The 13,731-nt window shown below is 48.3% G+C and overlaps 1 protein-coding gene across 2 annotated transcripts in view; it reads right to left on the bottom strand.

Annotated features, from left to right (window-relative positions):
* mrc2 (mannose receptor, C type 2) overlaps positions 1–13,731 on the bottom strand; it is a 293,165-nt gene that overhangs the window by 75,304 nt on the left and 204,130 nt on the right. For both annotated transcript variants that reach the window (XR_005458165.1, XM_038778997.1), the window contains exon 16: positions 1,951–1,983. Coding sequence is in view for 1 of the 2 variants with exons in the window: in XM_038778997.1 (XP_038634925.1) it covers positions 1,951–1,983 (33 nt within the window). In the remaining variant the exon portion in view is untranslated. The remainder of the gene's footprint in view (positions 1–1,950; positions 1,984–13,731) is intronic.

Below are 13,731 nucleotides of genomic sequence, written 5' to 3'. Positions count from 1 at the left end.
CCTTTGCTGCCCTCGCAGGGGACGATGGACAGAGTGCTTTCGGGGGTGTGGGTAGGAGAGGGGAAGGTGTCTGACATCTATAAGGTAATGCAGGAGGTGGAGGAGTCGTCAGTGGAGGAGCTGAAGGCTAAATGGGAGGAGGAATTCGGGGAGCAGATAGAGGACGGGACTTGGGCGGAGGCCTTGGAGAGAGTCAACTCTTCCTCCTCATGTGCGAGGCTTAGTCTCATCCAATTTAAGGTGCTGCACCGGGCCCACATGTCCGGGACTAGGATGAGTAGGTTCTTCGGGGGTGAGGACAGGTGCACCAGATGTTCGGGGAGTCCTGCGAACCACGCCCTTATGTTCTGGGCATGCCCAGCACTGGAAGAATTCTGGAAGGGGGTGGCGGGGACGGTGTCGAGGGTGGTTGGATCCAGGGTCAAGCCAGGGTGGGGACTCGCGATTTTTGGGGTTGGGGTGGAGCCGGGAGTGCAGGAGGCGAAAGAGGCCGGTGTCCTGGCCTTTGCGTCCCTAGTAGCCCGTCGAAGGATTCTGCTACAGTGGAAGGATGCGAGGCCCCCAAGCGTGGAGACCTGGATCAGTGACATGGCGGGATTTATAAAATTGGAAAAGGTCAAATTTGCCCTGAGAGGATCAACACAAGGGTTCTATAAACGGTGGCAGCCTTTTCCGGACTTCCTGGCTCAGAGATAGGTAACTTGGTCAATAGCAGCGGTGCATTATTGTAGTGTTTATTCTGTAACTTTATAGTGTGTTAATTTGCGTTGTTGTTAAAATGCTGGGTTGTTCATGGGGATGGGGCGAATGTATATGATTGTTAATATTATTGTTATTTTCGGTATTTTACTAAGGTGCGTTATTGTTGCATAAAATCAAAATTTCTCAATAAAAATTATTTAAAAAAAAAGCATCAGATCAAAGCCCAAGATGAGGTGCAATGTATTTTCTTGTCAGATTGGATCTTGTGTGACTCTTGTGGAGACCATGAATTGGCTTCAATCTGAATTGTTTTTTGGAGCAAGCATCGAGATGGATCAAGGGTCTGCCCTGTTCACTCTATGCATTGGCTTTGTAACTTTAAGGGTGGGATAAAAAAATATAAAAACATCAGCCAGTTAGTTAAACAAGATTTCCCCTTCAGAAATCCATGCTGGCTCTTCTTAATAAACCCACATTTTTCCAAGTGACTTCGAATTCTATCCCAAATAATTGTATCCAGAAGCTTTCCACCACTGAGGTTAAACGGACTCATCTATATTTGCTGGGGCTATCCTTACAACCTTTACTGAACAAGAGTGTAATATTTGCAATTCTCCAGGCCTCCCCTACCACCTCCCCTAGTGCAGGGAATATTGAAACGTATGACCAGTGCCGCTGCAGTTTTGTATAGGCGATATGAAAGTTATACAACAATAGCAAGCTTTCAATAAGGTGATTGACCAACTCATTTAGTTTTTTTGGGGGTGTTATTGTTTGAGGGAAGAACGTTGGCCAGGACACTAGAAGAACATCCCACACTTCTTCAAATAGCACCCTGGGATCTTTCCATCTACAAAAACAGATGAATGGAGGCTCGATCGAATGCCTCATCCAATGGATGGCACAGTCCCCACTGTTGCAATGGCGTGTCAAACTAGGTCATGAACTGAGATTCAAAAGTCAGGGATTTGAACCCACAGCCTCCTCAATCAGAGGTGAGAGCTCTCACTAGTGCTTACCAAGCTAAATCCTCTAAGATCATTGGACAATGATGCTGAGAAATCTGCCCATTGACACAACACAAAGAAACCAGGGGATGTCCTGCTAAACTCAAATTATAGCCAGCAACATCACACAGAACAGGGAAAAATATCACTCAGGGTTTATTACAGATGGTGTATTCCAAGCCCCGCCCTTTCAACATAATCTCTCAGTTGCCATCCCAAGCTGAGATAAAATTCAACGTACCTTCAGTGCCCTCTGGATCTTTCGCAACAGCTCCTGCGGGAAAAAGGGAGAGTTGGTTAGAACAGCGTGCAATCTCAAGACATGTCATTGCTTAGCCTAGGTTATAGACCTATAAAAAGTGTTTACAGTGTGTGCTGTCAGCCAGAGCAACTGCTATTATAGAGCTGTGCACTATAATGAATAAATGCCAGTACTGTGTGTGCTAGGAGTTGCGTGGCAGATTTGGCACATTGCTGGAGCAGCAATAGAAAAAAGAAACAGAATATGGTTGGAATTTGTAGTTGAGCTGTTAAAGTTCTAGTACTCTGGTTGGCTGGACCTCCAGGGTTCTGCTGACTGAGACGCCTGGTGCTACCTTTGCAGTAGGTGATCAACATCAAGGGATTTACAAATATACAAAATAGGAGCCGTCAGAGGCCATTCGCCCCCTCAGACCTGCTCTGTCATTCCATAGGATCATGGCTGATCTGTTTGTGTTTCGATAACCTTTGATTTCCTTGTCTCACAAGAATCTGTCTTCCTCCGCCTTGAAAATATTCAGTGACCCTGCTTCCACCACCTTCTGAGGAAGACAGTCCCAAAGTCGCACAACCCTCTGAGAAAAAATTCTCCTCATCTCTGTCCTAATAGACGACCCCGAATTTTAAAACAGTGCCCTTTTTCTGGATTCACCCACAAGGGGAAACATTCCGTCCACCTTTCCGAGACTGATGTGTTATGTACTCTGGGATAACGCAGGCTGCAACTGGCTGCAGCTTTAACCAAAAGATACTCCAGACTTTGAAGTTAGTTCAATCCGATTTATTGAACCAGTAGCACAGTTTGCACAGTTCTCTATGAGTTTGACTCTCTGCTAACCTAAGTGTAGTTACTCTGTCTGACTGGACCAGACTAGCTCTTAGCCACATGCTGCAGGTGTGATAATGTAAATACACCCTGACTCACTCTGTAGATGTTCAGCAGTGGAAAGAAGCAGAGTGTGAGTGCCTCTTGCCTTTTATAGTGAGATCCCACCCCCCGAGTGTCCTGCCTGCGCATTGGTCATGTCCTGTTCTCTGTGTTCATTAGCTGCCTGTCGGTGCCTGTCTGTATATCATTATCTGCATGTCTGCATATCATGACAGAGACCATTAAGGATCTTATAGACTTCAATCAAGTCACCCCCTCGGTCTTCTAATCTCCAGGGGTAATAGCCTATCCAACCTTTCCTCTTAAGGCAACTCGCTCATTCCAGCAATCGATCTAGTAAAACCTCCTCTGAACCGGTTCCAATATATTGCACCCTTACTGAAAGAAAGAGAACAAAATTGCACACAGTATTCAGGGGATGGAGCTATGAGGAAAGATGGGAGAAAGTTGGGCTCTTTCACTGTGAAGGGATGTGAGCTAGTGGAGATCTGATAAGAAAAGACAAAGTAACAGGAATAAACTTGCATTTATTTGGCCCCCAAAAAACTTCACTGCCAAGGGATTACTTTTGGAGTGTAGAAACTATTATTATTTCGATGGGATATAAAAGGAGCGGAGGTGTCCCTACAGTGCAGGAGGAGGTCATTTGGCTCATCGAGTCTGTCGGCCCTCTGAAAGAGTACCCTGCCTACCTAGGCCCAGTTTCCCACCCTATCCGCGTAACCCCACCTAACCTGCACATCTCTGGACACTAAGGGACAATTTAGCATGGCGAATCCACCTAACTTGCACATCTTTGGACCGTGGGAGGAAACCAGAACACCCGGAGAAAACCCACGCAGACACGGGGAGAACGTGCAAACTCCACACTGTCACCCAAGGTCGAAATTGAACCTGGGTCCCTGGTGCTGTGAGGCAGCAGAGCTAACCACTGTGCCACCATGCCGCCCTAGGGATGGTGTAACATGTTCTTTGGAGTTAAGATGAGTTAAGGGGCATTCCCCATCTCTCTTTATCTTGTGACGGTGAGTTACATGAGATGTGCTGAAAAAACGCTGTCCCAGTGTCCACCACAAGAGGTTGTCGGATTCTGTTTGGTGCTTTAATTAACTCCAAGTTTACTGCCGTTAACCAGCCTCTGCAACGGCCTAAATCAGACAAGGGAAATTCACTGAACTGCTCAAAAACCGGAATATCTTCACCAGGATGGTACCCAGGATAAGGGTCCTTGTTTATGTGGAGAGATTAAAAAAGGTTGGGATTGTTTTCCTCAGAGCAGGGACGTTTAAGAGAACATTGCTTGGAAGTGTTTAAAGGGGTGTGAACCAAGTCAATAAGAAAACATTGGACGGAGTATCCACTTGCCGACGCCAAAGTCGCATTCCTGGAGAATCCCTTTTGACGCCGAAATCGGGGTCGGCGCTGTTTTCGGATGCTGCATCAAAACGGCATCATCGGTGAGTACGCCGCACGCCGTTGGGACGACCTTAGGACATCGCCTGAAGGCCCTCCCCAGATGCTTCTGTCAACCTCGCATGGTGACAGCAGACTGTGTCCAGTCGGGAGGGGTGGGGGAGCCATGCCACTGGCCAGGGGGCTTCGGCAGGGGCTGGGGGCACTGGTGGGTGGTGATCTGGGGGGTTACAGAGGGGTACTATCTGGCAGGCCGGGTCCGTGCGCGGCCGGCACCATGTTGTATGGCGCGACCATTGCAGGTCGTCACAAATGTGCATGCGTGGTCAGGGACCCGGCAATTCTCTGCCCGTTACTGTCGAGAATGCCGGGGGTTTACGTGGCACAGCTGCTAGCCCCCCACCAGGCGGAGCATCGGTGCGGGGGCGGTGACGACTTTTTCATCGTAAGACTTCCTCCGGTCATAGCCTCAAAATCGGAAAATCCAGCCCATTGTGTTTCACATGTAGCACGGTCAATAATCAGTGGAAAGACACTGAAGAGAACTGGTAAAGTAGGCAGGGCGAGAGATGAGGAGAAATTGTCATGGAATGTGCTGCCTGAAAGTGCGTTGGGAATAAATCCAATTACAATATTCAAAATAGAATTAGATAGATTACTCCTCCAACATCCCCGGAGGAAGTTCACAGGAAATGCACGTGTGGGCGATGGCAGAAGCAAGATGGCTGGATGCACAGTTCAGTGGCGGCTTGCTGCATGTTCTCCTGCAGGCTACTCGAGCAAGGTGGGGGGTCCTCTATCCCAGGGACAGATGGGACCTCCCCACCTAATCAAGCAAGACGAGCGGAGATTGCGGTGGTCGTCCACAGGCATGGGGGTCATCCAGAGAACCTGGCTGCAATGCGTCAAGGAGTGGTAACAACCTCCTCTACTCCGCAAGGGTGAGTACCACATGACGGGTCCCTTAGGAGGATAAGTGTGATGGTGTAGATGCTGTGCAGGGAGAGCCATAACAGTGGAAATGGCTGAAGGCAGCCAGTTTCCTGGCGATAGCTATAGCTTTTGCAAGCGGTGTGTGCCTGGCACTGCCAACTCATACAAGGTGGCACCAACAGACACAGCAACAAGCGTGAAGACAATTAGGCATTATGTTTGCTCTCGTGCGACCATTAACATTGTTCCTCTAGGTTCCTACAGGAGAATAGGGCCCAGACCAGTGACAGAGTCCTGATTATCAGCATCCTCATTTCCTGGATGGAGGAGGCTCTGGTACTGGCAAAGTATTATGTTGAATTGGCACGAAGCCCTGCAGCTGATCCTGGGAAGAAGCCAGAAGTAAAGATGTTCAAGGCCCAAGTGACTTTGATGGCCACTGGCAGGGCCTGGCAGTCAGTGCTGTGAGGTCTTTGGCTCCAGGTCACCGATGTCAGCGACCAAGTGCCTGGAGAGTTGCAGCTTCCTGTAGCACTGGTTGTTGATCAGCTCCAGGGGGCTCTGTCTTGAACAGTAGATCCCGATTTGAGTGTTTGGGCTCTGTTGCCTCATCCCAAAGAAATCTCGCACAGCCAGATTGGCAATGATTCCTTTCTCATTACACAGTACCCAGTGTAAGATGGCCTGCTCTCTAGTTGTTTCCTCCTCGTATTGGTCAAGAAAACCATCCCGTATACACTCCAGGAATTCCTCCTTTGCCCAATCTATATGAAGAGTAAAATCATCCATGATCATCGATATTCCCTTATTACATGCATCTCTAATTTCATGTTTAATGCCATTCCCAACATCACCACTGCAGTTTGGGGGTCTATACATGACACCCTTTAGTATTTCTCAATTATACCCATACAGACTCCACATTGTCAGACCTAATATCCTTTCTCACTTCTGTGTTAATTTCCTCTTTAACCAGCAGTGCCACACCACCACCTTTTGTTTTATGCCTGTCCTTCCTAAATACTGAATACCCTGGGACATTCAGTTCCCATCCCTGGTCACCCTGCAGCCATGTCACTGTGCTGCCCCAAGTTAACCCTCATTGCCACTTGGCTCAAAATCTGAGAGTCATTTCCCCAGTGACAGCTACTGCCTTCCTTCTGGGCAGGTGGCTGTGCCATTGGAAGCTCTGCCCCTTCTTTTCAGCCCTAGCAATGCCAAAAGGGCATTGACCCCATCTAAAGCACAAGCACCGAGAGCTCACTCTCCCTGTCACCTGTGGAACATTAAGGGTACCTCCATTCCAAGCACCCAGTCCCCATTTCTCCCACTGATCCTCCTGGGGGCGATGCTGTGAAGCAGTCATGGTTGGTTTCCAATTCTGTACCCCTCTCACTTCAGTTGGTCAGTTTCTGATAGCGCAGGTAACCCCTTTAAAAGTGTTCAGGTTCCATCCTTGACAAGCTATTAACAAGTTTCGAAACAGTTTAATGGACCCCTATTGGGTGAAGAGCAGGATTCTTGTCTCCCCCCCCCCCCAACCACCACCACCTCCCCCCCCCCCCACCTCCTCACCTTCATTCCTATATTGGAAGACACTGAACCTCAGCCCCAAACCTCTATCCTAAAGTTTGTATTTCCTACTTTCTGATCATTCGAGTGCTGGTTAATGACCTTCCACCCCCAGGCCTCTGTCCGCAGCACTAAGCAGACTATTCAAGAAGCAGTCCTTATATTTACATTTCACGGACCGAAGAATGGCATTGGCTGAATTTATGTTGTTACATTGTTGCGCAGGGAGTGGGGGGGAATAAACACCAAAAGTATTGGCCGGAATTTTTCCCATGGAGAAGGCAACCGTGCGCCGTTTTGCATGGCTCACACATCCCACAGCCGGGGAGCCAGAGGCAGCGGTCAACTTCAGCGAGACTGGAAGACCCATCTCCCCAGGCCGGAATGGTCAGAAAATCCCACCTTTTGGGGGAAACAACTGTCCAGGAGCAACATGAGTTTATAGTTTCTTTTTCAAGTCCAGCTATCTGAGAATGCGCAGGTGCCTCCCGGTACGATATGATCTTGAAACCAATCTGAAATCATGGCCGGGATTCTCCCCTACCCAGCGGGGCGGTGGGGTCCCGGCGTACCGGAGTGGCGAGAACCACTCTGGTGTCGGGCCTCCCCAAAGGTACGGAATTCTCCGCACCTTTATGGGCTAGGCCCGCGCCGGAGTGGCTCCCACTCCGCCGACCAGCGCCACCCCTGTCTTTGGCGCCCCGCCGACCGCCGCCACAGCTGGCCGAAAGGCCTTCGCCGGCCAGCGTGAGTCCGTGCATGCGCCGGAATATCAGCGGCCGCTGACGTCACCCTGGCACATGCGCGGTGGAGGGGGTCTCTTCCGCCTCCGCCATGCTGGAGGCCATGGCGGCGGCGGAAGAAAAAGAGTGCCCCCACGGCACAGGCCCGCCGGCCGATTGGTGGGTCCCGATCACGGGCCAGGCCACCATGGGGGCACCCCCCGGGGTCAGATCGCCCCGCGCCCCCCCCAGGATCCCAGGGCCCGCTCGCGCCGCCTGCTCCCGCCGGCACCATCCTCGAGACGTATTGCCAGAACAGACGTGTTTAGTCAACACTGTAAATTTATTAGGCAAAATGGTTTTCAATAACATTTTCAGCAGGGTAATGGGTTGCTTTATCTCAACGAACTTTCAAAAACCTTGCAGCACTTCTTGAATTTTGGAAACCAGCCTGTCGAGTTTTCACTTGCACCTTCAAGTCTCAGCTCTTTGTGGTGTATCTTGGCGTGCTGTATGATCCATGGGCGAGTCAAAGGAAACCTTTCACTCTTGCGCTGATGAATCCACTCCATTAAAACACCATCGTGTCCATCAACATTTTCCTATTATTCATGAATCTTTGTGAATCACTTTCTTTTTTTTTTCTTGTAAATTTTAAAGTAGACATTTTCATTTTTCCAAATTAAGGGGCAATTTAGCGTGGCCAATTCACCTATTCTGCACATCTTTGGGTTGCGGGGGTTAGATGTACACAGACACGGGGAGAATGTGCAAACTCCACATGGACAATGATCCGGGGTCAGGATCGAACCCAGGTCCTCAGTGCTGTGAGGCAGCAGTGCCAACCACTGCGGCAACGTGCCGCCCTGTGAATCACTTTCTAGCCGAACCAAATTGCAGGATGGGAAGTTTCATCAGGTAAAGAAATACTCGGAGACAATAAAATCTGCACAATGAAGGGGAGTACAGGTATCCAGACACAAGACCTACTGTGGTGAACCACAAGAAAGGGCATAAGCAAAAGATTGGAACTTCATAACGAAAAGGAGAAAGGGACACTGAAACCAGACAACCAGAGACATTTGCCGACCCTGAGCAAGAGGGTCATCGGACCCTTATAGTTGCAAAGGGCTGTTAAAGTGGGAAAGTGCTGAGGGTACATGAAGCAGATCTGTCCTGTTTCCCAGACTCTGGGAAGAATGACCTCAGCCACATGAGGGTCTTACACGTACATCATTCAACATTCGAGAAGGGGAAGGAATGGTGGGAAGGTATGGGAGATTGCAGCCTTGGGAGCAACAATCCTGGAGCGGAAACCGTGGGAACAACCATCACAGAAGAAGACCCCAAGTCAGGTACTTGGAGACCTGCGAAGTAGCCCCAGAGAAGAGCCTGGCTAGTTGTTCTGCTATGGTGATACTTGAGTTTGATTTGTGAGTTGAGTAACGTTTATTAGTGTATTGAATTAAAGAGTCTATGTGACATTCATTGAGTTAAAGAGTTAAGTGACATTCATTGGGTAAACAGTCTGTGTGACGGAAAAGTCTGTGTGACATTAAGGAATTTAAAGGCTGTGTGACATATTAGTATAAAGAGTCTTTAAGTGAATGCTATCAGTCTTGTGTAGTTTATGTGACGAGTCAGTTGTGAATCCACTAGGAGAAAAGGGGGCAACAATTTACAATATTAAACTTCGCCAATATGTTATTCTGCTTCTATGATTAGTATATGGTGGTGATGCCCACCCATACTCCTCACTCAATTGTCTCAAAGACCCACCCTGGTCTGGTTCCTGCGACAACTCTACTTTCTCAGCAATTGATAACAAACTATGCTTCCTTTTCCTTTTCTCATTGTTACCCACATGTCTTTTCGACATGTTGACCACAGAGATTGCAAGGTAAATAGTGCAAGCCACCAACTAAACCTCCCGTGCTAAAGGTGAAATGCAGTTGGCAAAGTTCAGATCGGCTTGCATCAGGGACTACCGCACCAAAGGTCGATGAGGTTCAAAGAAAACCTGGCATTTGTGTGTGTTCGGTTTTCGGATTTATAGATAAAGGATACTTGACCTGTATGGTTAGTACAGTAAGAAGTCTTACAGGTTAAAGTCCAACAGGTTTGCTTCAAATCACTAGCTTTCAGAGCACTGCTCTTTCCTCAAGTGAATGAAGAGGTAGGTTCCAGAAACATACATATATACAAAGTCAATTCCACACAAAGTCTCCTGGGCTCTTCTTCCCAAGCAGGTTGTGGATGCTGTGGCAATTACAGTTTTTAAGAAGTAGGACGCTAGATCTTTTGTTAGATAAGGGTAAGAGATATAGAGTGAAAGAATGTGAACGAAGTTGAAGTACAAATCAGCCATGATCTAAGTGAATGACGGAACAGTCTTCAGGGGCCAGGTGACCCCTTGGGTTTCCATAGTGCTACTTTTCCATTGATGGAAATATGTTCTGTGTTGAATTGATGCGTTGTTCTTGAAGCCATTAAACAACCCAGATTTAGTTGTTTTATGACTAATTTCTACACATTAGTTGTTTGGAGATTGCATTGCTATGATATGACTGGTGAACAAAGAACAAAGAGATTCACCAGGGAGCCATTTATCATTTAAGATGTCCTTCAACCATCTTCCAGTTGCCTGTACCATTCGACATTCAATTTAATTGAGAGAATTTTACCTCAATTAATATTTATTCACAGTAAACATGTTGAATGCTTAAGGAGGTCCTTTACCAGACATGACTTCATTAGGTCTAGTAAACCATAATGTGTAATGATTCATTTCACATTTCCCACTTGTCACTTAGTAGACTTCTAATTTTGTTGGGTTATAAGGTACGTTGCGAGAAGAACCTGAAGTGAAAAGCATTATACGATTGTCATGCTGAGTAGACATGAAAAAATTACAATTTAGTTTTAAAAGAACATTATGCCCTCATTAAGGACATTGTTGATATTTAAGATGGCTGCCACAGGTCACTGACCTTACAACTGCAGAGCTGCCACACCTCTGAGTGAATTACAAGCAGACATACCAAGACATGAAAAGACTTTTCAAAGTTAATGAGTTCTCAAATGGACTGATAACAAGACCTCTTCCATCGGGCAGGAGATACAGAAGTCTGAGAAAATGCACAATCAGACTCAAAAACAGCTTCTTCCCCGCTGCTACCAGACTCCTAAACGACCCTCTGATGGACTGACCTCATTAACACTTCACCCCTGTATGCTTCACCCGATGCCAGTGCTATGTAGTTACATTGTGTACCTTGTGTTCCCCTATTACGGGGGCGATTCTCCGAGCACCGCGCCGGGCCGGAGAATCGCCGCAACCGCGCCATGACGCCGGTGCGTGATTCTCTGGGGTGTGGAGAATCGGTGCCATTTGCGCCGGCGCGTTTGGCGCGGCACCAGTGCCGCCGATTCTCCGGCCCGGACTAAGGTGGTACTGGCAGGGATTCGCGGACATCATGTCCCGGGTATTGAAAACTAGGGTAGCAATGAGTCCGGAGGTGGCAATCTTTGGGGTTTCGGAGGACCCGGAAGTCCAGGAGGAGAAAGAGGTCAATGTCTTGGCCTTTACTTCCTTGGTAGCCCTGCAACGAATACTGTTGGCATGGAGGGACTCAAAGCCCCCAAAGTCTTAAGTATGGCTTTCGGACATGGCGAGCTTTCTCGGGCTGGAGAAAATTAAGTTCGCCTTGAGAGGATCGCTGTCAGGGTTCGCCCGGAGGTGGCAGCCATTCGTTGACTTCTTCATGGAGAATTAACCATCAGCGGGGGAGGGGGGTGGGGGGAAGGGGTTAGGGTAGCGTAGAGTAGGGGGTTGCTTAGGCAGGTTCTTGCAAGAGGGGAGCCGATGCTTGCATCATGCCTTATTTGCTTCTTGTACACTACGGTATAATGTTGCTGTTTTATATGCCAAAAATACCTCAAGAAAATTGTTTATAAAAAAACGTTTAATAGATTGTGGTTATGGGGAGCACATGGGCCTACTCTGCAGGCGTGGTGCAACAGAGATCTACAGTAAATGTTTATTTATGAAACCAGTTAACATTTAATAAACCCACAGTAAACAGCTTAACCACTATCAACACCAATAAGTCCCCCAAAGAATACAGTACTCTCTAAGTAACTCTTAATCTTTCCTTGCAGTATCCATAAGACAAACAATTACCCTTTTTACAGAAAGACATTAGGTTTAACTTCTCTACTGCGAGCAGTTACCACTTTGAAATCACCAAATGAGCATTCTTTAGCTTGCAGAGATTCATACACATCTTGCTGTGACTGCAGCTTCTCCAAATCTAAAACAAAACTAAACACACCCTGTAGCAGACAGCCTAAAGTGAAAGTAAAAGCAGACAGACAGCCCAGCTCCACCCATACTCTGACATCACTGATAAACACCCATTTCTTAAAGGTACATCCACTACATCTATTTTATAAACCACCGTTTCTTAAAGGTACTCTCACATGACAGTAGTAGCCACATTAGAGACATGGAACCAGTTCAGGCGCCACTTCAAACTCAGTGGTATGTCTATAGTGGCCCCCATCTGCAATAGCCACACGTTCACACTGACTAGGATAGGCACCACATTTAGGACATGGAAGGAGGACAGAGGGGCCTTGAGGGTGAAGGACATGCACGTGGACGCTAGATTAGCGACTCTGGGGGAACTGTTGGAGAAGTTCCAACTCCCGAAAGGGAACGTGCTTTGGTACTTGCAGCTGCGGGATTTTCTCTGCAAAGAGACAAATACGTTCCCCCAACTACCCGGGCACACTTTTGGACTTGATGGTAGTGCTGGACTGGCTAGGAGGAGACAAATGTGGTGACATATACGGGCAACTCATACAAAAAGTCAGAACTCCACTAGAAAAAACGTGAGGGAAGTGGGGGGAGGAGCTGGTCATGGAGATAGGGAGAGGACTCTGGATCGAGGCGCTGCACAAGACCAACTCCACCTCCTCATGTGCATGGCTAAGCCTGCTGCAGCTCAATGTGGTGCACAGATTGCATTTAACGAAGAAAAGGATGAGTGAATTCTTCCCAGATGTGGAGGACAAATGGTGTCGGGGGGCCCAGCCACATGTTCTGATCCTACCTCAGACTCAGTGGATCTGGACAGCCTTCTTCGAGACCATGCCTAGGGTTTTGGGGACTACGATGGAGCCATGCCCACTTGTGGCAGTCTTCAGAGTGTCAGAGCATCCAGAGTTCTGCACAGAGGAATGTTCAGACGCCCTGGCCTTCGCCTCTCTGATCGCCTTGTGAAGACCTCAGCTTGGCTGGAAGTTGGCAGCATCACCCAGAGCCTCAGAGTGGCTCTCAACCCTGGCCAAATTCCTGAAGCGAGAAGTAAAATTCTCAATCGGCGGTCTGAGGAGAGATCCCATGGCAACTAGTTTCCATGGAAACTACCCTGTCCTGGATTCCCCTTGGTGGGAGGCGTGGGAAGGATGGTACCAATCTGCGTACAGCGGGAGCGCATCCCATCTCCGGAACCCGTCCCTCACTTGCTCCACCAACCGGGACAAGTTTAGCTTATGCAACTTACCCCAGTGTCGCGCTACTTGTATCCCTACATATCTGAAGCTTTCCCCTACCAGCCTGAACGGCAGCCCCCTCAGCCTACTCTCCTGACCTCTCGCTTGCACTACCCACATCTCGCTCTTTGCCATGTTCAATTTACATCCTTTGAACTGACCAAATTCCCTCAGGGTTTCCATGATTCCGTCCATCCCCGCCATTGGGTCTGACACGTATTTTTTATTTATTTATTTATTATAAATTTAGAGTACCCAATTATTTTTTCCAATTAAGGGGCAATTTAGCAAGGCCAATCCACCTATCCTACACATCTTTTGGGTTGTGGGGGTGAAACCCACGCAGACACGGGGAGAATGTGCAAACTCCTCATGGACAGTGACCCAGGGCTGGGATTCGAACCCGGATCCTCAACGCCGTAGGCAGCAATGCTAACCACTGTGCCACCGTGCTGCCCTGGGTCTGACACGTATAACAGCAGGTCATCCGCGTATAATGAGACTTTATGTTCCACTCCCCTCCGGACCAGCCCTTTCCAGTCCCTTGAAGCTCTCAGAGCAATTGCCAGCGGCACTATAGCCAGCGCAAACAGCAGTGGGGAGAGGGGATATCTCCGATCTCCGTCTAGTTCCGTGGTGCAGTCTGAAGTAATCAGATGTCGACCTTTTCATC

Source organism: Scyliorhinus canicula, chromosome 19 (genome assembly GCF_902713615.1).
Source record: "Scyliorhinus canicula chromosome 19, sScyCan1.1, whole genome shotgun sequence".
Lineage (NCBI taxonomy): Eukaryota > Metazoa > Chordata > Chondrichthyes > Carcharhiniformes > Scyliorhinidae > Scyliorhinus > Scyliorhinus canicula.
Note: the sequence above shows the minus strand (reverse complement) of the source record. Positions and strands in the feature narration are given on the sequence as shown.